Genomic DNA, 24,790 nt, shown 5'->3' with positions numbered 1-24,790 from the left:
GAAGAACCTAGTGACAGGAATAAATAAAACTAAAACTCACAATAAAAGCATAATAATAGTTAACAATACACAAGAGAAGGCCAGCAAAGGGATTGGACAATATTCTGGACTAATGTTTCATATAATGAATACACTCAGATATACTCCAATTTCTCCCTGTTAGCTGCTATATCGAAACCTGAGGTGCCAAGGGAAAAAATCCCACAACTTCAGAAAACTCCAGCTTCAAATGATGATATGTCAGGGATTTCAAACCATCCCACTTGAAGATGAGGACTATCAACATCCACTGGATAAGCATGCTGCTTCCTTCTACTCCCCACTCTTCCTGTCCGCCACTGTAAACAACCCCCAAACCCCTATCTCTGACAGATAGCAAGGAGACCTGGACCCATAGGTAGGGACAACACCCATGCTCAGCTTGAAGCAGTTACAGAAGATGGACCATCGACCCTTTGCCCCTTGAAAGACTTTAAGGGTCCAGATTCCTTGAAGGGGGAATGTTAGAGCAGGTAGATAGCTAGATGTGAACAGAGAAAGGCAGACACAGGCCAAATGGCAGGAAACCATACATCTTGTAAACAATAGGGGTCCTTGGACAGACAAAGAAAAGCAGGAACTTCCGGACTGAGAGGAAACCACACATTTGGGGTGATAAGTGTCCTGGAGCCAAAGCAAGGTGGTGACCCTCTGGAGTCTGAAGGTAACATTTTGCTCATTATGCTCTCATTACAATAAAATTAGCCTTGCAGATAAGAAGTTCCCATCATGCACCGACACCATGACACTTCTGATCAAGACTAAAGGACAAAAATCCCTCCTCCCCTCGGGAACGTGGAGCTGGGATGAAAATCAGGGAATCCTCCCCAATGAATATTCCGTTCCTTCATTTCTATACCCCACATTACTGGCTTGCCAAAGAAGCTCAGCCCAGCTACTCACTTGAGCCTGCCTGCTCTCAGAGCGTTCTGTTGCTTAAGTAAATCCTGGCTTTGCTTTCTTGACCTCCCTGTCTCGTCTCCAAATTCTTTCTGCCACGAGACAAGAACCTACTCTCCAGTAACATCCGGAAAGGGCAGGGACCTCTGAGCCCCCACCCCTTTCAGGGCTTTGTGGACATGAATGTGGCATTGGAGAAGAGAGCAGGGACATAAACCCAGAACACTCAGGATTGGGAGGAGAACTGGGGGCTTGGTCTTAGTAATGTGTGATAAGGACTGAGAGCTAAGGAGTGAAGGACAAGAGATTCTCCACCTTCAACACTGTGGGGGAGTGGGGATGGCAAGGGAGGGAGGAAAGGGATGTGGTCCACAGACTTGAGGACTGAACTTTAGGAAGTCTTCACCCACCTCCTGCCCTCCTCCCCAGCTCCCAGGCCTCTGGGCCCTCTCCTTGGATGGGTGGCAGGGATAGAAGGAGAGTCTTCACTGAATACACTTTGTACCTTTTTAGCTGTGAACCATGTTAATTACTACCTTTTAAAACTTATTATTATTATTACATTTTAAGGAAAATATACTTGAGCCATGAGAAGGAGGGTTGCTTTTCAGTTGCAAGAGGAGTTGCAGAGTTGCTCAGTTGCAGAGCCCTGTCTTGGCCTGCCCAGGGCCTGGGAGGGTGGGCAAATGTTCCTTGGATCCAGTTTAGCATGAAGACCCAGAAAAGGCCACACTGGAAGCAGGGAACAGCACCACAGTTCCCATGGGGCGCAGCGCCCTGATGCCTGGTTACTAGGGGCTGCACCCAGGCCTGGGTCATTCAGGGCAGGGATCTGGGGCAGAGATACCCCAGTAGAGTTGCCAAAATGAGCAAGTGAAAATACAGGATGCCCAGTTAAATTGGAATGTCAGATAAACAATAAAAATGTTTAGTGTAAGTATGTCCCAAATATCGCATGAGATATACTTATACCAAAAAGGTTTCCAATGTTCATATGACATTCAAACTTGACTAGGCATTCTGTATTTTATTTGGCATCCCTACACCCCAAATATTGGCTGGAGAGGAAAAGCCACTCTTGCAATTTTCTTTTTTTGGTTTTCTGTCTTCATTTCTTAAGTTGTTAACCCAAATTTCCACAGCCTTACCAGCCTATAGATGCAAATGAATTCACTTAAAAATAACAAATGTCGGGACTTCCCTGATGGTCCAGTGGGTAAGACTCTGTGCTTCCAATGCAGGGGGCCCGGTGGGAACTAGGTCCCACGTGCATGCCGCAACTAAAAGATCCCACATGCCACAAGGAAGAGCCCATGTGCCGTAACTAAGACCCGGTGCTGCCAAAGTAAAAATAAATTTAAAAAACAAAAAAACAAATGTCCCTGGTCTGCCCGTCTCCCAGTGCAGGACCTCGTCCCTCTAAGATACCTCAGTCTGGGGCCTCCCCGCAAAAGTCAGGTTCCTCTGCTCCTGTGGTAGCTGGGTGCCCACTGTCCCCTAGGCCACAGGAGGGCAGCAGTTGCTTGGCTGAGTCGTGTCCGAGCCTGTGCCTCGGCGCCCTCTGCTGGTCAGTCCCAGACTGCAAACGCGGGGGCTGCTCGAGGGCGCTGGGCTCCGCAATCCCACCGCGGGGCGAGCGCCTCCAGGGATGGAAAAAAGACCCCCTTCTTCCACCTCTCACCGGGTCCGACAGCAGATGGTCTCTCCAACTGCCCTCCCTACCTCACCTCCTCCCTCCTCACGCCCCCTTCCTGGCTTTGTTCGCACCACGTGAACAGGCAATGCTCCAGCCTGTGCCTCCTCTTGGCTCCCTCCACCCCAAACGCTCAGCCTGGCTCTGAGCTGACCAAAGGCTCCTCCAAGTGCCAGGCAGGCCAGACAATGGAAAAGCCCACAGTTCCCAAGGGTCACAGTCAGCTGCCCCGCCTGCTCCATCACCCACATCGTCCACGTCCTCCCACAGACTGCCAGGTGAGCTTGTGTCCATTTAAATCTCCCATCCTCACCCCACTAGTGCCTTGGCCTGTCTGTAGCAGCTCCTTTCAAGGAAGGATGGCTTATTCATTTTCTGTGTCTCCACCAGGCGGGACTGGGTCTGTCTTGTGGCCACCAGATCCTCCTAGCATAGGCACAGAGCAGAGTGAACAAATACTGGCAAAATGAAGGTTGAGAGGCTGTGGTGGGGGTGAGGGGCCTCCCTGGATCAGAGGCAAAGAGTGATTTTTTTTTTTTTAATAAAGACACTTTATTTACAGATAATACAAAATAAAACACAGGACAAACTACTGTGCGGGGGGAGCGACAGCCCCCATTTTGACCCCCCTCCCCATCCCAGAATAACTTATATAAAAATTTTAAAAGGCCCTAGAAGGAGGGAGGGGCAGGGCTGGAAGCACCTTTGCTGATTGGGGATTGGGGCCTTCAGTCCTCAGCCATCCGGTTCCAGTGCAGAGTGGACCCTGGCTTGCTCCCTTCCAAGTCCTGGGCCTGGCAAGGAGGGGACACAGCTGCCAGGGCAGTTGGTGGTCGTTATAGAAGCTCCCAGACCAAGGACCCTGACTTCTGACTCTGAAGGGTTGGAGTGAATAGGTTGGTAAGTGGCGTTGGGGGCGGGCATGGGGTTGGCATTATTGCAGTGCTCCAGCCATCTTCCTCCTGGCCCTGGACACGGGTCTGCACCGGCTTCTGGGGAGCAGCTGTGTCGGGGCAGGTGTGTGGGGATCCTCAAAGCGATGATGTTGTTGAGTCCACCACCTCGCGGCCGTTGCAAACAGTGGGGACAAACTGGGAGCCAGACCCTAGGGAAAGGAAGCTGGAGGTTGGGGCCAGTCCCAAGGTCCCTTATACAGTAGGGAAGCAGGGCTGCGGAGAGAAGCTCATCACCACCCCCCACACACCCTCTCCTGTCCAGCCTTATCTAGGGGGCACTTCACCCCCAGCCAAGGAATCTCAGCCACCCAGGGAGTTGCCCCCATGATGAGGAGCTAAGGTGGGGAGAGGGGGCACAGGTAGAGATGGGTCTTAGAAACAGATGGACGCTGACCTTGGCCGAGGCTGGAGCTGGCTCTGGCAGCTGCACTGCTGAAGCGGCTGGTGGGTGCGCGGTGGCTAACCACATTCTTCTGTGGCTGGAACAGGATGATGTGCAGCTTGGGCGCGAAGAGACAGCCGAGCACCACAGAGCTGCTGAGGCTGACCGACACGCACATGGTGGTGGTCTGCACCTGTGATGGGAGAGGTCAAAGATGAGTCTGTCCCACAGGCCTGGGCCTGGCCCCAGGAACCCTGCCCAGGAGGTGGGGTAAGGAGCAGGGGAGACTGTAAGCATCCAACACTGGACCTTGGTCCATCTGCCAAGCTCCAAAGAATTTTTAGGAAGGTTGGGCACAGTCCCAGCATCAGCCCCAGTGCACCATCTTCCAGGACGACCAGAGTTCTAGCTGTGGGGGTGAACATGCAGGGTGCATGTGGGAGTGCGTGTGCAGGCATGTGTGTGTGTGCGCGTGTGTGTAGGGGTGCAGGTATGGAGTGCATGCATGTAAGGGCATGAATATCTGTATGGGGGGTATGTATGTAGGGGGTGGTGAGAGTGTGCAGTTGTGTGTGCAAGTATAGGATGCATGTATATGGATGTGTGGGAAGTTGTGGATGTTTGCCAGGTGTGCTGGTATGTGCACGTGTGTGAGTGTAGGGATATGTGTGTGCGCGCATGCGTGTGTGGGTACTGTGTGTGTACATGCCAGGTAAGTCCTTAGCCACCTATGATTGGCATGCAAATGGAAATCATATGCAAATGCAGGCTGAGTCAGAGCAGATTCCCTCCCCAGCTCTGGCCTCCACTGCCTAGGCAGGTGGCCCAGCAGGTGCAAGAGCAGCCACGCCCAGCCGTCCCTGGCCACCGGCACTGCCCACCATACCCCTGTCCTGAGGGAAAGGGCTTTTGCAGGGGCTCTTGCCTCGATTTTCCTGCTCCTTTAATTGTTAAAATTGTCAGCTCAGACCCTGCTCTATACTCCCAAGCTGAGTGACCTTAGGCAAGGAATTGAACCTCCCTGAGTCTCCATTTCTTCATCTGCAAAATGGGGAGAGCCACAGAATTTACTCCAGAGTTGTGAGGATTACCCAAGATTATCCTCTTATTGTTCAGAGCTCAGCTCACCTGTCACCTCCTTGGAGAGGCCTGCCCTGACCACTCCATCTGAAGCAGCCATTGCCCCTTGAAGCTGAGGAGACCCATTGAGCACTCAGTGCCAGTTGGAATTTTGCTAGGAAGCCACTAACTGGGGTACAGTTTTCACCTGCTTTGACCTTCCTGAACCCTACACCCCAGATCTCCTCCCCCTCTTTGCTTCACCTTTCCTGACCTCCCTGGTTTCACCTCTCAACACCAGAGTCGCACAGCTCTGGGGGCACCATGCCACACTGCACAGCTCCAAGGGGCATCAAAGCATTGTACCCTCTGGGGCTGCTGGTTTAATAGCCCTGCCATTCCCATTCCTGCTTCACTCTCACCTCTGCCTACCTTTCCACCATGTACACCCCCACACCTCAACTCCAGGCGAGGGGGAGGGCAATGCAGACCCTCTGCTCCAATCAGCTTCCGTATTGGCTGCCCTCCCCACCTCCTCCACCCTACCTATTCCCACCTGCCTGTGCTGCAGAGTCCAGTTCAAGGACCCCTCTTCCAGAAAGCCCTCTCTGACTTCCTACACACTCATACACACACCACCACCACCACCACATACACACCTCCCTCTTCTGTAGTCTCACTGAGGCCTCTTGTCAACCTAAACCAGTCAGCAGCTCTTTGGTCAATCACCCTGCTAGCCCGGGAGCTCCACAAGAGCAGAGACCAGGGCTCCCCTTCTGCAGCCAACCCCTCAGTGGAGCAGGGTAGAGCCTCTGCTCATTTGGACATATTTTGGCACCTCCACCTCCACCCAGGTTAGGAGATAACATCTGAGTCCTGAAATCTCTTCTCAGCTTTAATTCCTCCACCTCCATGGCCATTTCCCCAGGCCCCACTCAACCTTCCCACCTTCCCCTGGGGTCCACTCCTAACTGGGCCACCACAAGCTGTGTGCTCCTGGGTGAGGATTTAACCTGTTGGAGCCTCAGAGTTATCAGAAGATTAAATGAGATATCAGGAAATAGAAGGTCCTGTGTCCCACTCCACCCTGTCCCCCACCCACCCCCAGGCCTCAGCCCACCCTGGAGCAGGTAGCTCACCCGGTAGTCACTGGAGGTGACATAGAAGATGGGCAGGAAGGCCAGCCAGATGATGCAGGTGGTGTACATGGTGAAGCCGATGAACTTGGCCTCATTGAAGTTTTCAGGGCACTTGCGGGTTTTGAAGGCATAGAGTGTGCAGAGCGCAATGAGGAGCACATTGTAGGCCAGCGAGCCCAGCATGCTTGCATCGCGGTGGTTGCAGCGCAATGTCACTACCTCCCGCCGCTCGGGGGCTGTCTCCTTGCCCGTGCCTGGTGCCTCCACCACGAGCCAGGCAGCCACGATGAGCAGCTGGCCCGAGATAAGGGCCAGACAGATGGCCACCTGAGAGGCAGGGCTGATGAAGCGTGGCCGCTGGGCTCCCTCCCGGGCCCCACCGAAGATGCGCGCAATGCGGTTGGTCTTGGTGAGCAGGGCCGAGTAGCAGACGGAGAAGGCAGTGCCCAAACCGAGGCGCCGTAAGGTGCACACCACTGTGGATGGCTTGGCAATGAAGACGAAGGTCATGCAGTAGCAGAGGAAGACACCACCCAGCAGGATGTAGCAGAGCTCCCGGCCAGAGGCCTTGACCACTGGGGTGGCATTGTGCCGCACGAAGACGCCCAGTACAAAGAGGGTGGCCAGGGCGCCTAGGCAGGCGATAGTGACAGGTCCCACGGCCCAGGCATCGCCCCAGCGGATGTACTCCTGGGGCAGCTCAAAGCAGCCAGTCAGGCTGGCATTGGGCCAGTAGCCCAGGCCACAGTCAGCACAGGTGAACTCATCCAGCCGGTACTCGTAGGGCTGGCAGGGGATGCAGAGCCAGCAGCAGACCTCCCCTGGCTGCATGCTTTTCACCTCATTCTGGAGGCAGGGCTCACTGCAGCGAGAGGCGGGCAGGGGCCCGGCTGAGAGGGAGGCCCATGGGATGAGGCTGGTGTCCAGGGTCAGGCCTTCTGCCCAGTAGCCCACCTTCTGGTAGCGATAGCGCCCACTGCCTGCCCGCAGATAGGTGAAGATATTGTAGCGACCAATACCGTCCCCAAAGCGGTCGAAGCGGACCTCACTGTGGGTGTCAGCTGGGCGGAAGGGGGCTGGGGTCGGGGAGGGAAGGAAGAGAGGGTTGGATTGGTGGGTCATCCTGATGTGACCTCAACCCTAACATAGAACTCAAACCCCAAAGCTTAGGTCAGCCCTCATCCTTCTGATCCTCATCCCAGCACTAAAGCCAGCCTAACCCCAGCCATTTTTCTAAATGAGAGGCTACAACAAACCCCAACCCTAAGCCCCAAATAGAACCCCAACCTTAAAATCCAGGCACCTCCACAAACCTAATGCCCACACCAATCCCCAACCATGACTCCCAAAACCCAGCCTTAGACCTTCCAACCCAGATCCCAGACCCCAACTTTATCCCAACACACACCACAGCCCTTTCCCCAAACCTACCATGGAGACCCCCTAAGGCTAAACTCGACCTTAGGTCTAGTCCTGGTCCTACTTTTAATCCCATCAATGACATCCCCAGCTCCAGTCCCGGGCAATCCTAACACTGATCCCAGTGCAAGCTGAATCCCAACCTCAGGGGTCACCTGGAACCACCAATGTTCACCAGAATATGCTTGGCAGGCAGCTCACAAATCACTCTACTCCCCATCCCCATTCCCCTGTGAACCTCACATCTCTCAGCCAGGCTCAGAGGCAGGTACCCCTGTCATCCCAGGTCCCAGTGAGAAGTGGTGTTCAAGTTAGCAGATCATGTACTTAAGGTCCCGTGGTGAATGGTGCAGCCTGGTGTTGAATGCAGGTCCCCCGCAGCCCCTAGTCTTTCTACCCAAAAAAGTCCTCAAAATCCAACTTGAGCCCTACCGTAAATTGCACCTAGCCCAGCGGGCTAAATTTAGCCTTGTTCTAATGTCAACCCAATCAGACCTAAATGCAACACTAACCCCCACTCTGATTCTCCCATAACTCTGAATGTCAGTTTTTTTTTTTTTTTTGTGGTATGCGGGCCTCTCACTGTTGTGGCCTCTCCCGCTGCAAAGCACAGGCTCCGGACGCGCAGGCTCAGCGGCCATGGCTCACGGGCCCAGCCGCTCCGCGGCATGTGGGATCCTCCCAGACCGGGGCGCGAACACGGTTCCCCTGCATCGGCAGGCGGATGCGCAACCACTGCGCCACCAGGGAAGCCCTGAATGTCAGTCTTATTGGAATTACTATTCCTCTTGATCCTGGTCCAGTACTCCAAGCTTTGTCAGCCCTGGCACCCTCTCTCACTGTTCCCACAGTGATTCTTCCTGAAGCACAACGATGATTCTGAGGCATTTATTTTTCTTAAAGCTGGAACTTCTATTAAAATAACTTTTGGTTTGAAGAGACTGGCCACCTTGAGTGGAAAACCAAGATTAGGACATTTTCCTGGAAAATAGAGTGTCATCCTGATGCACCTTTCTTCTGACTCTCACTGATATTTTGCTGCCTGACAATGGGCTTGAGGTTTCCTGATCCCTACTCCCTGCATGATAAAGAGACAGGAGATAGGGGCTTCCCTGGTGGCGCAGTGGTTGAGAGTCCGCCTGCCGCCTGCCGATGCAGGGGACGCGGGTTCGTGCCCCGGTCCGGGAGGATCCCATATGCCGCGGAGCGGCTGGGCCCGTGAGCCATGGCCGCTGGGCCTGCGCGGCCTCTCCTGTGCGCGTCCGGAGCCTGTGCTCTGCAACGGGAGAGGCCGTGACAGTGAGAGGCCCTTGTACCGCAAAAACAAAAACAAAAACAAACAAACAAAAAAAGAGACAGGAGATAAAGGGCAAGGCCCAAGCAGGAACCAGAGATCCTCACAGTGAAGGACCAGGCCAGACATCTACTCTCTGGAAGGAACTCAGAAAGTGGAACCTTAGTCCTGGCTCCTGTTGGAGTCCTCTCTGCCTAGCTGTCCTTGTTCTGGCTCTGACACCAGCCCCTTGGGTAATGCCCTTACTTGCTATGGGCTATGTTTTCTTAGCCGTGTACTAGAACCTGAGTGCCTGTTCCCTTTCACCCTCCGAGGGCCAGCTGCCTGGTGGACACTGGCCAGCACCATTACCATCGAACTTGACATTGAGCACGAAGTCTTTGTAGAGGCGGCGCCCATTGACAGGCCGCATTGCATCACAGAGGCGGGTGGTGTTGGGGCAGAGGGCGCGATGCATGTTGTGCAGTGCATGGGCCATGGCATACACCGCATTGACCACAAACATGATCTTGGACTCTTGCTCAAAGGGCACAGCCTGCAGGGAGTGGGCTGCACAGTCTTTCTGCCGGAAGCTGCAGCGGAACCTCTGCTCCCAGAACTCGCGAAACCAGGGGTTCCGGCTGTTATTCCACGGGTCCAGGCTCTGGAAGTAGGAGGCAAAGTCGCTGATGGGGTAGGAAGCCAGCTCTATGGTGATGGCACCTTCAGCAGCACCCTCGCTACCTGCCACCACGCTCTCCAGGGCCCCCCAGCCATCACTGGCCACCCAGGTGAAGCTGGCATTGAGACGCTGGGTGGCAGCGAGGAGCTCGCGGGCGTCTTCAGAACGGGTGAACAGGACAGCCACGCGGGCACTGGGTTTCTGCAGCAGGGCTCGCACCACGCCCTCGAAGGCTGTGCGGCTCATAGCACGGCCCACCTTCTCTGAGGTGGCCACACAGATGTTGCGGGCACGGGCCTCTAGCTCAAACGCTTCGATGCCTGTCTCGCCATAGTCGCCCTCGGATGCCACAGTGGACACGTAGGTCCAGTTGAAGAAGCGGAGAATCTCAGCCATGGCTTTGGCTTGGAAGAAGTCAGGGGGCACCGTGCGGGCAAAGTAGTCATAGCGGGACTTGTCACTCAGCTTGGCACTGGTGGATGCATAGCTGATCTGAGGGATCTGAAATAGCCGCAGGAGGTTGGCCACCTGGGGTAGGGGTAGAGAGGGCAAAGGTAGAGACCAAGTCAAATGCTGGAGACAGATGTGCCCCCACAGCTACAGGACCTTGGGATCAAGTGCCCAAGGTGGTTGTCCCTGAGGTCTCCCTCTCCCAAAAGACCTATATCTTGTCTTGATGTGTCTTCCCACTGGTGGCAGGGAGTTTTCTATCCTTCCCAAGGGCTGAGAAAGACCCAGGGCCAAGGCACCAGGGTCCTGAGCCACACCTGAACCCCTTTGCTGTCTCCCTTCAGACTCATGGCAGTAACAAAAAGAGAGAGCTAAGGGAAGGCTCAAGTCCTGGGTGGAGAGAGGTTGGCCACTGGCTGCACAGGGAAAAGGAGGCCCTAGATGGCAAGTGGGATGCTCAGGGCTCTTAAGCTCTCTACCTCGGAGTCAATTCTGATGGGATGATGGAGGAAGAAGGAAAAGACTCCCCCAGGAAGACCCAGATTTGAGGGCTCCATAGCCCTGAGAGCCCAAGGGTTGGTCTCCATTGGATGCCTGAGCCTGAAATAAACAAGGCTTCCTGCCTACCACTGCCTGCCTGGCAGCCGATCTCCCACCCCCAGATTCCTGGGACCTGCCCCTAAGAGTGGGGTCCAGCCAAGGACCAGGTGGGATGGTGGGTAGGTGAGAGCAGGGCATGGCCCAGGTTCCACAAGCGGGAGTTAGGTCCTGTATTTGCAACTGGGACACAGGTTTTTACTCTGACAGTGTCAATGCCTTCCCTGTACTTTCTAACTCTGTGCCCCTGGGCAAGTTAGCAAACCTCCCTGAGCCTCAGTTTCTCATTCTTGCCTTACAAGGTTGATGAGCAGATAACAATGATGTATGTGAAGCCACAATGCCTGGAAGATGATAGGGGTTTCGGCAAGAGAGAAGGGGCCAGAATATGGAGGAATCATTAACAGGCAGGTGCAGCTTACGGATAAAGTACTGAGCTTTGCTTTGACCCAGACAAGGAAAAATCAGACTGATGTTGAGGTGTGGGCCCTGCTGCAGGAGGCAGGCAACTTGTGGTGGGAGATAGGTAACTGGGCTCCTGAGATGAATATATGGGGCCCTGAAGAGAATGGTGAAGAGCGGGTGCTGGGAAAGCACCCCAGAGGCCCCTGCAGACATCAGCAGGTGGGAGGATGCCTACCCATCCCTGCCCCCACCCCAGGGCTGCAGATGTAGATGCTGGTACAGCCACACCTGTCCAAGCTACTGCTGGCCACTTCCAGTAGCTGGGACTAGCAGGACCGGTAATTCATTCCCTGCAGTAGGGGTATGAGCAGGCCTCCCCAACCCCAGGCCAGAAGCTGCCTTCATGGTTTAGACTCCTGCTTCCTTTCTCCTAAACAAGCCTTCCAGGTCAGGGGTCCTGGCCCTGCTTCTGATGGCAGTGCCCTCTGCTGGCCTCCTAAAGGAAGCTGAGGCCCCAGACAAGGCCCTCCTTGCAACTCCCAACCCCAGTCCCAGCTCTGGCCTCACCTTCCAGCAGCCTATGTCAGGTACCAGGAAGGTAACGGTCCAAGCAAGAGGAGGAACCCAGTCAGGGACAGGGAGGATCCCACCTGGGCTAAAGCAGCCAGGTGTGGCAAGGGACATTAGCTGAGCCAGTACCCTCTGCTGACCCCTTGTGGGAGAACAGGAGGAGGGAGGACCTGGTTCCCTCCCCTTCCCACCCCTTCAAATCCTACACCCACCGAAGACCCCTGGGTACCCTCCTCCTCACCTCCACACACATCCTGCTTCTCTTCCTTCTGGGCCCCCAACCCCTGTTTCTCTTCTCTGGTTTGCTCTTGGCTTCTATCTTCCACCCCTTTCCAATCCAGAGAGAGATGATCTGACAGTCCCGGAGGTCCTTCCTTGGCTGAGAGCCCTAGGTTCACGTCTCCACTTTGTGAGCACCTGGACTTGTGCCTTGCCTCTCTCCAAGCCTCAGTTTCCTCATCTATGAAATGGCTTAATAACAATAGCAGCTAATGTTGATTACGCCGTTACGATCTGCCAGGCCCCCTGATTCATGCTTTGCATGTATTACCTCATTAAATTTCTACCACACCCCTAAGAGTGGTAAGTATTATGAGTCCCATTTTATAAGGATGAAACTGAGGCACAGAAGAGAGAAATAATGTCCAGAATCACACAGTAAGTGGGAGAGCCAGGATTCAAAACTAGAGTTCTGACACAAAACGCCTATTAAGTTTATTTGGGCTGTATAACATCAGATGTGTGTGTGCATGTGTGTATGTGTTGGAAGTGGGATGCTTTCCTTGCACAGTCTCTAAAATTCTACTCCCATTTTGCCACAGGGGCACTTTCTTAGTCTTCTGTAAAAAGCTACTCGAAGGAAGCTTCTAGTCCCTCTTCTAATGCATGGTAGCCCAGAGCTCCTGCTCAGCAGGAATTCCAGGTCCCCACCTCTGGCCTCCCTCCCCAGCCCCCATTGAAACAGCCCCCATGTACCTGGATGGAGACATCGCTGTAGGAGCCGCCAATGACACCAGTGATTGCAGTGGGAGCATCACCATGGGTGGCATAAGAACCATCGGGGCAAACGTGGCGTGAGCCATCGGCACCATGGCTGAGTGATGCACGCACGAAGTCGAGTGCCTGCTCCAGGGCATGTGTGTCCTTGGAGCAACTGTCGAGTATGTGCGCACCCAGGCGCACGCCCGGCAGCAGGCTCGGGTCATGGTTGATATGATCCAGCGCAAAAAGCATGGCCTCCAGGCGCTGGATGCCGCGATGTTCATTGACAGGACCACACTCCTCTGCTGGGCCGCCCTTCTGGTGTACCGGAAACAGCCCACCCAGAATCAGGTCCCCCTCCAGGGTCAGCACCTTCTTGGCTGGGCCCTCAGCCACAGCGCCCCACAGCAGCAGCAGAGCCAGGAACCCAAGCAGTGATCCCATGGCCCCAAAGGGGATGGATGGGTCCAGCAGACCTGGGCCTCCAGGGGGTGAGGGCAGAAGCAGCAAAGGCAAAGAGAGGTGTAAATAGACCAGGAAAGGACAGACAGGAAAAGGATGAGGAGGGACCCAGCTCCTGCAGAGAGAGAGAGAGAGAGACAGACAGACAGACAAACAGGTAGGGAACAGTGGAACCTGAGAGTGGCTACCCCTTCTGACTCTGCCTCCCTCAAACTCCTTTCCCAGGGACTGAGGAGCCAGGGAGAGGTGGTGCCCCTAACTAGGATGAGAAACTCCTGGGACACCCCTTTGACCTGTCTCTCAGCCCTGCCCAGATGTGGGGCTGGAGATGGGCTCTGTGCCCATCCCAAATTTAGCAGAGATGGAGGATTACAGAGAGTAGAGGCCCAAACAGAAAACAGAAGACCCAGAAGAATGTCCAACACCCTGCACAAACCTCCCGGGACCCCAAAGTCAACAGCTTTGCAGCAGAAGGTCACAGTTACAAACTTGGGAGTCCAGTCCCTATCCTGAGCCTTGGATTTCCAGAGAGGAGCCATTGCTGGCTGAGAACCCACCAGGGAAGAGGGAAGGAAGAGTCTCTACAGGGTAGTTAGTCTCCAACCTCTAGGGAAACTGAAGCCCAGGTGAGCACCCAAGGTTCCCAGCCTCTCGTTCTTAAAAAGCCATCCCCAACGCCCCCTGACTGGGGAAGTAATAGAGACTCTAGGCTTTGGAAGTTAGATAGCAAGGTAGAGAGGCTGGCCCTAGGGAGGGACACCGAAGTGACCACAGGTCTTAAAGTCAACAGGGAAAGTAGATGTGAGTGTATGTGTGTGTCAGGGGTTGGGGGGGGGTAGTCCATCTGGTCAAAATCTCAAAACAGGGCTCAAGGTGAGATTTTGGACACCCTAGCACTAGGTAGACTGCCGTTTGAGACTTTTTGCTTTCGTTTTCTCTTCAGCTCAGAACCAAGCAGAGAAAGTCACCATCTCCAGTCTCCCCATCCTTGGTCTCAGGGCCCTGTCCATCCTGGCCCTCAGAGACCCTGCCTCCCTCTCCCACTCTGCACCCTATATTTGTGCCCCAGCTGCCCTCCCAGACACCCATCCCACACAGGCTCTCACAATCACACAGACTTGGGAAGGCTAGCAGAGGGAAACTGAGCCTGAAGAAGAGCAGAACTAGTTGAAGGACCCGATATCCTGGCCACAGAGACTGGGGCTGTTCACTTTGCCCCCTCAGCTCGCCAGGGTTAATCTGCCACTGGGGCTAGGCCAGGAGAACTGCGATCCTGTGCATACCCAGAAAGAAGCAGCTCAAGCAGGCAAACAGGAGAGAGAGGTAAGCATGAATACCAACACAGATGGGGACACGGACCCAGATGGGGGCTGAGGCCCAAACTGGTCAAGACCACGATCCTCCCACAGGGGTGGCTGGGACCAAAGCTCCAATAAGGGACACAACCCTGAAGGGAGAGAGAACCCTAGAAGGGGGCAGCCTGGGCCACAAAATTCAGGGAGGGAGCGATGGAGCCTGAGAAGCTGAGACAAAGACAGAGGCACAGACAGAAAGACTGACCAAAGGACGGAGGGGCAGGAAGAACGAGGGATCGAGACGCAGGGCGTGCGTTCTTTGGGGAAGAAAGGCGGGACGTCTAGGGCTGTCTTCCCGCTTCCCGGAGCTCCTGGCAAGCGTTGTCTGGACGCCCTGGCCAGTCCCAGCCCCAGGAGCCCCAGAACTCGAGGGCCCGTGGGACCCCAGGACGTGGGATCAGGATCGATAAGGTCGGTGGCGGCCGCGGCACCACCCGGCTTACCCTACCTTGCGCGCCCGGCTCTGGCGCGGAGAAAAACGGAGAGGAGCCGGGGGCGCGGGGTTCCAGCTCCCGCTAGCTCGCTCGCTGGCTGGCTCGGCAGCTCTGCGCTCTCCGCCCGCCCGCTCAACCTGCAGCTTTCAATCGCGGCCCGCCCCGCCCCCGGCCCCGGCCCGCCCTCAGCCCCTCCTCCATTCCTCCCCATTCCCGATCTTCCGCGCCCAACCGGGTCTCCGCCTCCCCCGACCCCACCCCGACTCCTCCACCGCTCCCCTCTTCAGGCGCACCGGCCCGGCGCTGTCCGCCGCGTGGTGCTGAATCCTCGGGCTCTCCCGCCCTGTGCTGGAGCAGGTGCCTTTTGGCCCCCTCCGCCCCAAGTCACTGCGTCCAGGAGAGCAGCGGGCATAAGGCACTAGGCTGGGAAGGTCACTGAGCCCCGGGAGGTGCGCACAGTGCTATGGGTTCCCATCTGTGAGAGCGGGAGGGCTGGCCCTACGGTAGTGGGGTCCACTGGGAGATAGGTAAAGGGGCACGTAGGAGATAGGTGGAGCGCTTAGCCTGCTGCGTCCCTGTCCTCACACTGATTCTCCCTATCCATGAACTGCAGTTCCGTCCACATGCCAGGCCTGGGGTGGGGGAATGTGTCTTCAGCCCCAAGTGCAAGGTGGGCCCTGAGTCACTAGAAGGAAGATTTGGAGTGGGGGGGGGAGGATCAGAGGAGGATAGGACATTCTCTTCCTTCCTGCAGATGACCTTTAAAGCCACTACACCCCACACACATCCAGCCCTGACCTCCCCCCACCCCTCCACTAATCTCCACTCTCATGTGCAAAGGGCATGAATGGCAAAGAGATACCAATCTGGGGTGGGGGGTGGGGTTGCAGGACCAGGGACTCAGGGTCAACCCTGAGGGACAGGCTGGGGCTGGCAGGGGGATCTGGGAGGGAGGGGGCTGGGGAAGAGGCTCCTGAAACTGGCTGCTGCGTAGGAGGGAGCGGGAGCTGGAGCCCGAGCAGAGGGAGGACAGCTCTGAGAAGATGTTCTTGAGTCTTCTTCCCTCCTGCAGCAGAGTGGGGAAGGATACCCCTGGGTAGGGGTGGTGGATAATCTGCATCGCCACACTGTACTGAGGGATTTGGAGAGGGGGATTTAGCCCCAGAGCCACAACACACACACTATAACATGTACTAAGGGGCACAGCATCTCTACACGTTCCCCTGGTGCTGCCCTTTCTTCCACAGGTGTCAGTAGAGGTAAGGCTAGCTCAGACGCATGCCAATGAGCACATGCTAATCCCAGGTCCCTCTGGTACACACACCTACATGTGGGCTTGGCGTTGGGGGTTGGGGGTTGTCACCAAGGAAGGACAGGCTTTTTCCCTGGACACAGAAACTGGACGCTCCACTGCTCTGGAAAGAGCACAGCTGTACAGCAGACCAAGACATCAAACCCAAACAAACTCCATCGCTAATGTGAGGCAAGGTGGCAGCAGGATGAGGGTTCAGAGCTGTCAGACAAGGCTGGAGAGACAGACATGCTGTCTTCCAGCTCCTGCTGTTCCCACCCTCTCCGCTGTCTCAGAGCAACTGCTCCCTGGGGTAGGTAAGTGATGGGCTGGGCCCCTGGAGCAGAGGGGCTGACAGTAGCAGGGTTCTGAGGTGAGAGGAGCTGCACAGCAGTCCCAGCCCACTCACCAAGGCAGCCTCACAAAAGACATGGGGCTTTAAACACAACGCAAGCCCAAGTGGCCATTATATGGCCCGTAGCAAGTGAGCTGCACCGTCCTGCCACAGCACATGGACATGCAGTTACACACCCAGCTATGCACACACAAACACACACCCAGCCTTACGTGCAGAGCTGTACATGTTGACACAGCCACACACATAGCAGGATACATAAACACACAACTGCACACACAGCTGTATACACAGACACAGCTGTACACATGGACACATATATGTAGCTGTACAGGTGAACATGTCCACACATATACAGCTATACTCATGGACACACAGCTGCAAAGACCTATAGCTTTACATATGGACACAGAAAAACACAGCTTTACACAGGAACACACCCCGCTAAACACAGTTGTACACAGACACATAACTACACACAGACAGCTGTATATGGACAAAGCCCCCCGAGTGATGCTCCCAGATAGCCAGCCTCACACCCCTATAATACAACCAAAGTTAGACACTAAGCACAGCAACATGTGCACAGAGTCACATAGCCATCCACACAAATACAGCCACGCCCAGCCACAATCACATCCTAATGCCCACTTGGGCACAGCCTCACCCAGGACCACCATGACCCAACCCATTCATGGTTACACTTAAAGACCAAAGGCATGCGTGTGTTCACATGCACACACGCAGATACACAGCCACTGGCAGGCACGGTGGGGATGTCCTCACCGGCTGGACAGATAACAGTGTCAGCACAGGCACACTCTAGCCACAGACACAAAGGCATCCCTTGGAAGCAGACTGAGGCAGGAGTGAGTTCCCCACTCCTGAGCCCCAGAGGGCACCCCATGCTCAGCTTTTACACCCCGTCCTGATCTGCATGCTCTCCAGCAGCCTGGGGGAGCCTCTGGGGCTGCTGCAATGGAGGGGCAGCTGTCAAGTGGGGCCAAAGAACAGGGAGTGAAAGGCCTCCAATTCCCCCTACCCCACCCCAACCCAGGGTACCTGGCCAAGTTCCTTCCTCTCCTCAGGTTGGGGGTACTCCTGCCCACTCTGGGCTCCCCAAGGTGGAACAAACAAATGCACAGTACAAATCCAGGTGAAACAAAGAAAAGCATTTGTTTTATTCTGGGTCCTGGAAGCTCCAATGTGAATCTGAAAAAAAGATGTAACAGGGGTGGCAGCCCCGGGGGCTGGATGCCGACAACAGTCCCGGCTCCTTTGGCTCTGGGAGCTGAGAGGGCAGTGAGGAGAAGGCTTAGCCAGAGGCCCAGGGCAGTAAAAGTCAGGTCCGCTTGAGACCCCTGGCCCCAGTCTGAGCCCGGGAGGTGGAGGAAGAAGAGGACTGAAGAGGCTGCTCAGTTCCTTAGCAACTGCACCACAGGAAGGTGCAGGCTGCGGGTTACTCCTCGCCCTTCTCAGGGGTACTGGGCTCCCGGGGCCACTTGGCAACCCCCAGGGGTTCAGCCTCAGGGCCGACCCTTGGCTCCCCCAGAGGTCCCTCGCCCTCCAGGTCCAGCTCCTCAAAGGAGGAGCCGCTGGCACCTGACTCGCTGTAGCTGTGCTCACTGCGGGTGTCACCATCATCCCAGCCACGGCTGCTCACCCCAGGGGACAGTGTGGCAGCTGAAGTCTCCCGGCTGCCAGGACCCACCTCCAGGCTTACAGAACTCGTGTCACTCATCGTGTCAGTTCCTGGAGGAAGAGGGAGCACAGATTAGCTAGGGCCCCCACCCCCTCCTCCAGGGAGAGGACTGAGGCTCTCCCACCAGCCCAGCAACTCAGCATACACAGTGTGCTCATGAATAATAAAGCTGCCCCTGGCTCAAGAGGCTCATTCCAGCTGCCCTCTGCCCTGACTTGAGCTGCACTGGCAGGGCAGAGGGACAGAACAGGGAGACAGGGAGGAGGACAGCCTGCTGTATACTCCTCTCCCTACCCTGAATTAGCCTCAGCTCCCTGCACTCCCACAAAGCCTGCTGCCCCCCAGCCCCCAACAGTCCATTAAGGACCATTCAGCCCCAACCTGAGGAGCTGAGGGTAGGACAAAGAGACTTAAGTAGTGTCCCCTCCTCCACTGCCCATTTCAGGCTTGGAGAGAGGTTTCTCCAAGGCCATAACACTCCCCATAAGGCCTGAGGACAGGAGAATGGACCAGGAGGCCTGCTCTCCTGTGTCCCTCCCCCATGCAGGGCTCCCCAAGGGGCAGCCATATCCCTGCCTCTGGCCCACACTGAGCCCCAGTTTGAGGAGGAGGCTGGGCCAGGAGTGGGATGGAGAAGTCCTGAGAAATCCTCGACCAATTACATGGGAGGAGGGTGTTGGGACGAAGCATTTTAAGGACTTTCTTCCTCTATGCCTGGGTCACCCCAGAGGAGTCCTTACCCATCCCCAACCACTAGTGGCTCCTGAGCCACAAAGCAGCAGAAGGGACCATGGGAGCACTCTGCAAGTGGCTGGAGAGCCCTGAGATCTCTCCCAGCCTTCTCCTCTCACCCCCAACACGTCCTCCAGGGCAGGTTCATCTGCCCTGCTCAGAAGCAGCCCCTCAATTCACCTCCTCAGGTCAGAGGCACTGACAGCAGTTGGGGGTGGCAAGGAGGAGCAAAGAGCTCAGGCCTACTGTGCATAGGAATCCAGATTGAGAGAAGGCGGATATGCCTCCCTTCCTGTGTGAGAGGGAAGGGGACAGCTATCAAACATCACAGAAAGTGACGGGTGGGCCAGCTTCCTCAGATCCTGTCTCCATGGTGATTGAGCCCCGAGCCCAGCACAGCTGGGGAATGCTTGGCATTTGGGACTTGGAACTTTCACTGAACCTCAGCTGGAGCCCAGGGTGAGGGGTGGGGTGGGATCTGCTCCCTCAGCTTCCTCGGCCCCAAGATGACCTCTGGGACCTACTGACAGAGGTGAGATGAGCCCTGTAAGTGCCAGGTTGCTGGCCCAGGGCCCTCTTCTTGCTGGGGCCTCAGTCATGGCTCCCAGAGTGGAGGTACTCAAGAGTGAGCCAGGACTACTCCCTGAATTATAGGTGGTTCCCTCTGACCCTGGGGCAGGACTCCAGCCCCTCTTTCTTGCCTTAAATAATGATTGGTGCCCCAGAGGCTGCAGGCCTGCAAGGAGCAAAGGAGGTGGATAATTTCTCCCTGGCCCCATTAAGTTCAATCTGCCCACCCACCCAGTGGCTCTCTCGGGACCCAGGTATGGGAACCTGCCTGCTTGCCAGCTAGCTGCCTCCTCCCTCTCCCAGTTCCTAGGCTAGGAATAATCAGAGGAAGGGGCACCCCTGGGCCAGGGACCAGCATGCTGGGATGAAGACAGCCCCTGGGCACATGTGGACACTTCTAGCAAAGGAGTCCAAGGTAGGGAAGTGGCAACCCTCCAGCTCCATCAAGGTCTGCACAGGAGGAAGTCCAGAGTCCTGGGTCTGTGTCCCAGGGCAGAAGAGGCCAGGCAAGGCAGGGTAGCACCTAAATCCCGAAGACTGCTGAGGCAGAGGATGAAGCTGCCACCTCATCCCAGTCCCTCCCTCCTTCACTGCCCGCAGCCAGTGCAAGAAGATCAAATATTCATCGCCTCTCTGGAGCTAAATAATACATCAATGTAATAACAGGCGCAAGGCAGCTAATCACCCCCTTTCACCTCCCAGCCCAAGTGGGGGCCACAGCAGGGAGGCAGACAGGGACAGGCCAAGCCTTGGGCAGACAGGCACCCACCACACACTGCTGCGCAAGCGGCATGCACCTGGCAGGCAGACACCCAGAGTCCGCCCCAGGTGCCAGGGCAGACCCTATCAGAGGAGGGCAGACCCCTTGCCCCCACTCCAGGGAGTGGGTGGGCAGGCTGGTGGGTAGGACAGGCCAAGGAGCTGGGGGTGTGGGAGCTAGGCTGCAGCCAGCTGTAGTGGGTGCCAAGCAGTCCTTCAACACCCTGGCAGGCGGTGTTTGAAAGGGGAGCTGGGTGGGGGGGAAAAGAAAGAGGGTGCAGGCAGCCGAGGGAGGTTGAAAGAAGGTCAAGGTGCTCCCCTCCTGCCCTGGGGACTGCCTTGGCCTGCTGACCTTGTAGTATGTCCTGTGCCCACAGTAGGGGCACTGAAGAGTGTCTGCCAGGCACTACCAGGCTGGTGGAAGCAGTGCCCCATGGAGGTAATTAAGTGGCAGATGAAGTTAACTGTGTTGGACATGGTCCCTAGGGAGTGAAGGCTGCCTCCCAGTACCCACCCCCTGCCCCCACCAACACATGTCTCTCAGGGTGACCTTGGCTGTTGAAGACTGGATACACAGAGGGAGTCTCCTAAAGCAGGAGGTAAAGAAAGAGGGACAGTCACTCTCCTCCCAGCCCTGTACCACTCCCACAGGTCATGGACCTCCAGAGTCACATGAGGCTCCACCAGCATGGCCAAGCCTTAGACCCTCTAAGACCACTTGGGATGTTACCAGCAGGTCCCCTCGCCCCTGGGGACAGCTCAGGGTCACAAGAGGTCACGAAAGGGGGTGGGCTGAAAGCAGGCAAGCAATCTACTGGCCTGGACCTGGGGTAGGAAGGCTGGCTCTGAAGGAAGGGGCAGGGCGCTGATCTCCTGGCTCCCCTCTGCATGCTCTCTGGTTCCTCTTTGACTGATTCATTGATTTATTTATTCTTGGCTGCGTTGGGTCTTAGCTGCTGCTCGTGGGCTTTCTCTAGTTGTGGCGAGCAGGGGCTGCTCTTCGTTGTGGTGCGCAGGTTTCTCATTGCGGTGGCTTCTCTTGTTGCGGAGCACGGGCTCTAGGCACATGGCCTTCAGTAGTTGTGGCTCGTGGGCTCTAGAGCGCAGGCTCAGTAGTTGTGGCGCATGGGCTTAGTTGTTCCGCGGCATGTGGGATCTTCCCGGAGCAGGGCTCGAACCCATGTCCCCTGTATTGGCAGGTGGATTCTTAACCACTGGGCCACCAGGGAAGTCCCCCTGTTCCTCTTTGGAAGGAATAAAGCAGCTGGCTCTGGGTGGGGCCCCATACTGGGGGACACCTTGTTCCTCTCCTTACCTTCCATATCCAGAGCCAATCTCACTTTCTGACGAGCCCACCCAAGTGATGCCTTTCCTGAGCAGCCTCAGCCCCCTCCCATGAGCATCCAGCTGTCTGTGATCTGTGATTCTAAGGGTACTCCTGCTGCATCTGAAGGGAATCCAGGCAGGGTCTTTGTATCTGCATTGCCAGGAGTAACGTGTGAAGCCACACCTACATGGATCTGCGTGTCTAAGAACAGGTAATTCTGCACGTGGGTAGATGGGTCCCTTCTTCCACCTCTGTCAAGCTTCGCCTGGACACCCACAGTGCCACCCAGCCAGGGAGGAGGCCCCACCCTCTTCCCCCCGCAACACTCCTGCCCCGTACCTGTGCCATCCACCTGGGCATCATTGGCCTCCGCAGGGACCCGGAATTTCCGCTCTGTCTCCTTCACCTCAGGCACATAGAAGTCTCCCTGCCGTGCCAGTGGGCACATGAAATAGATCTGGTCTTGCTGGTAGATCTCTAGCCGTGGGTGGGCACACAACTTCCGCTCCTTGTGGGAGAGTGCGAAAGGCGGAATGAGACCTACAGGGCCTCTGACCCACACGTCCCTGAGTGACCCCAGGAACTGTCCATTGTTTATTCCCTCCCAGGGGGCTGGCTTCGCTTCCTGCCCCAATCTCCCGAAGGCACCCACACAACATCCTAAGGGCAGGGCCTCATACTCCAGGGGGCAGTGGTCTGAGGACCTGGGAGTCCTAGGACAGGTGCTAAAAGAACCCAGGTGCCTGGCACTGCTAATCCTGGGACCAAAACACTGTTCAGGAAAGCACTGGTCTCACAGAGCCATGAAACTTAGCACCCCAGACTACCCTAGGACAGGGATCCCACAGTCTTTGGCCTCAGGCACCCAAGGCAAGCCAAGGTCTGACCTCCCAGACTTGCCATCTCAGGATCCCATGGCCCTGACCTCCTCTCTGCCCTGGACAATGCTGACTGACCCACCAATATCAGGAGAGGCAGTGCCCCTGACTCTCAGGCCTCTAGCCCCTGCCCTTGCAGACATGTTACTAACCCTGAATAGGAGCTCCAGGCCAGCTAAACCTCTCTCTTACTCCCATTCCCCTGCTGGTTCAGGTCTATTCCAACCTCCGAGACTATCAGATGTAGTTGGTTCCCACCCCTTCTCAGACCTGGGTCCTGAGTTTCAGCCGAGGGGGAGGTGGCAGACTCTAGGCTGGAGGAACAGACAAGACAAGTAGGTCTAATACTGGACACGGCCCAACTCCCCAGTGGGCTGAAGTGCCAGCTTATAGGGCCCCACGTGTAGACAGGCACTCCACTCCCTTCTGCCTGAATACAGACCCCAGTGCTCCATAGCCCCCAGTGTGTGTGAAAGGGGCACAGACACATGCCAGAGCTGCCCTGAAACAGGCAGACAAACCAGAACAGGGGTCAAGTGCATCTTGCTCCTGAGCCTGCCCCTCTTCCTACAATGGAGCACAATTATCCACTAAGATGACTGCAAGGACCCTGCCCTGTCACTGCTCACCCGCCAACCTTCATAACACGGCTATTTATAGCACCTGCCCAGCTCTCACCATGAGCTCTGAAATGAGCCTTCCACTTAGCGGTAATGAGAGACTTACTGCCTGGTGGGGAGAAGCCACTCCAGGACTCCACTTGTCTGCCTGCCTGGCCACGCTTAAGGTTGAGGAACCCCCCTCCAATTGAAGCAAGTGAAGAGAGAGAAAAATGAGCCCCCGGGAGAGAGAGGGAAGGAAGGTTTATTTTATCCAGCTGGGCCCTCAGCAGCCGGCTGGAGGCCACATGGGGGTGGATGTCCTGGCCCAAGGTCTAGCTGCAGCTCAGCCTCTGACTCCACGGGTGACCCAGGCAAGGCCTTTCGTCCTAAGTCTCTGTGCGCTCGAACAGAGTGGGACACCCTAGCCCTGACGCTTCCAGGGGCAGTGAAGGAAAGTCATTATTTTTAATAGTTTGAATCTGACCTTCTTTGCTAACATGGGTGCTCTTTTGGCCATCTAATATGCCATATCCCCAGCTCTTCCCATCTCCAAACACATTAATGGCTGCCTCTGCTTTTCCACCTGCCCACACACCCACCCCAGCCCTGGTCTTCAGGAGAAGGGTGAACAAGAAGACGACGTCAGGAATGAGTAGCTACCAGGCTCTGGGGCCCCTCTAATGCCAGCACCTGGGGGCGAGCATCTGCCAAACCTGAACCCCACTCAGTGAACCAGGTCACGAGGCCAGGGTCAGGGAGGCTCCCTGAAGAAGGTCCAGGTCATTCCCTGATAGCTAGAGGGAAAGGGCCCCCGAACCCAATCAGGGCATGGCCTTCACCAGCATTCCATACTCTGGGCATTCAAAGGGTCCAAAAGGAAGCTGCTGAGAGGCGATCAGCTACCCGGAGGCCCATCTCTCAAGGGCTGAAGACAGTTGGCTTTTGGGGATGCTTCCAGGAATCAGAGCCTGTGCCCACCCAGAAATTCCAGGGACAACCCTCGCCAACACTCAAGCCACCTGCTTAGCTTTCCTTTTGGAAGTAACAGGGGTGATAAGAGGGAGCAGTGCCCTTTCCACCCTCTCCTGGAGGCCAGGCATCAGGGTGGGTAGCACCAAGCAGCCACCCTTGCCAACTGCTCTGCCAGCCCCCTCACTGGCAGGCGGAAGGCAGCTCTCTGTGGCTGCTCTGTGCATCTGCCTCCTCCGGAGAGCCCGGTTCTGAAGTTGCCTGGCTGTGGACAGCCCCGTTGCCATGGAAACTGCATCCTCCATCCTTGCCGTCGCCTTCATCTCAAAGCCATCCAGGAGAACAGAGGAACAGGGGAGACAGAGGAGGGAGAGAAAACTGTGGCCTGGGGCTACCCAGCCCTTCCTTCCCTGCCCAGCCCTCCCTTCTCACAGCATCCCACACAGAGAATGCCAGCTGCCCAAGCCTGTCCCCAGGCCCCTGGAGGGGCAGCCTAATACCCGAGCCCAGCCCAGTCCTACCCAAGCCACCTGGGGGACCCTGGCCCTCCCCACTGGAGAGAGGCATGGAGCTAATTAAAATCTCATTGACGGCTCAGCCCAAATCATTTTAACACATGCCGGATCCTGTCAAAATTCAGACTCAGGGGCAGAGAAGGGGCAGGAAGAAGGCAAAGGCAGAAACTTCCAACCCAGGCCCATAGACAGGGGGAGGGGCTTATAACTGTCCCTGTAGCCTCTCCTTGAGATCCCTCTCCACGCTCTGCCCACTGACCAATAATGAGTTCAGTGGGGGGCTGGGGATGGAGG

The 24,790-nt window shown here is 56.1% G+C and overlaps 2 protein-coding genes across 11 annotated transcripts in view; both read right to left on the bottom strand.

Moving 5' to 3' along the window:
• Positions 1–3,186: 3,186 nt before the first annotated feature.
• On the bottom strand, positions 3,187–17,559 carry GRM2 (glutamate metabotropic receptor 2). Of its 4 annotated transcripts, XM_028478745.2 has the most exons (7): positions 17,505–17,526; positions 16,121–16,269; positions 12,540–13,122; positions 9,233–10,070; positions 6,169–7,244; positions 3,983–4,163; positions 3,187–3,737 (listed from the first exon to the last, which is right to left on the bottom strand). In XM_028478745.2, exons 3-7 carry the CDS (start codon positions 12,987–12,989, stop codon positions 3,664–3,666), a joined length of 2,619 nt encoding a protein of 872 aa, XP_028334546.1. In that variant the 5' UTR covers positions 12,990–13,122; positions 16,121–16,269; positions 17,505–17,526; the 3' UTR covers positions 3,187–3,663. The 4 variants fall into 4 exon arrangements, with proteins under 4 accessions (XP_028334546.1, XP_028334547.1, XP_007118616.1 ...); XM_028478746.2 differs by lacking the exon at positions 16,121–16,269 and having other exon boundaries at positions 17,505–17,559; XM_007118554.4 differs by lacking the exon at positions 17,505–17,526 and having other exon boundaries at positions 16,121–17,494.
• A 40-nt stretch (positions 17,560–17,599) lies between these two features.
• TEX264 (testis expressed 264, ER-phagy receptor) overlaps positions 17,600–24,790 on the bottom strand; it is a 29,311-nt gene continuing 22,120 nt past the window's right edge. For 5 of the 7 annotated variants that reach the window (XM_024124128.3, XM_055079523.1, XM_055079521.1 and 2 more), the window contains 2 exons: positions 21,872–22,040; positions 17,754–18,194 (listed from right to left, as the gene is read on the bottom strand). In XM_024124128.3, coding sequence (XP_023979896.1) covers positions 17,902–18,194; positions 21,872–22,040 — 462 coding nt within the window. In that variant the 3' untranslated portion in view covers positions 17,754–17,901. Of the gene's footprint in view, positions 18,195–21,871; positions 22,041–24,168; positions 24,299–24,790 lie in introns of all 7 variants that reach the window. The other 2 variants (XM_028478748.2, XM_024124126.2) reach the window with 2 other exon arrangements.

This window comes from Physeter macrocephalus, chromosome 18 (assembly GCF_002837175.3).
Source record: "Physeter macrocephalus isolate SW-GA chromosome 18, ASM283717v5, whole genome shotgun sequence".
Lineage (NCBI taxonomy): Eukaryota > Metazoa > Chordata > Mammalia > Artiodactyla > Physeteridae > Physeter > Physeter macrocephalus.
This window is presented reverse-complemented; position numbering and strand designations above follow the sequence as displayed.

Coding starts and splice junctions, on each gene's coding strand:
- GRM2 (XM_028478746.2), bottom strand. CDS start 12,989: ATGGGATCACTGCTTGGGTTCCTGGCTCTGCTGCTGCTGTGGGGCGCT. Junction 4,164..6,168: donor TCACCTCCAGTGACTACCGG/GTGAGCTACCTG, acceptor CTCCCATCACAG/GTGCAGACCACCACCATGTG. Junction 3,738..3,982: donor CAGCTCCAGCCTCGGCCAAG/GTCAGCGTCCAT, acceptor TCCTTTCCCTAG/GGTCTGGCTCCCAGTTTGTC.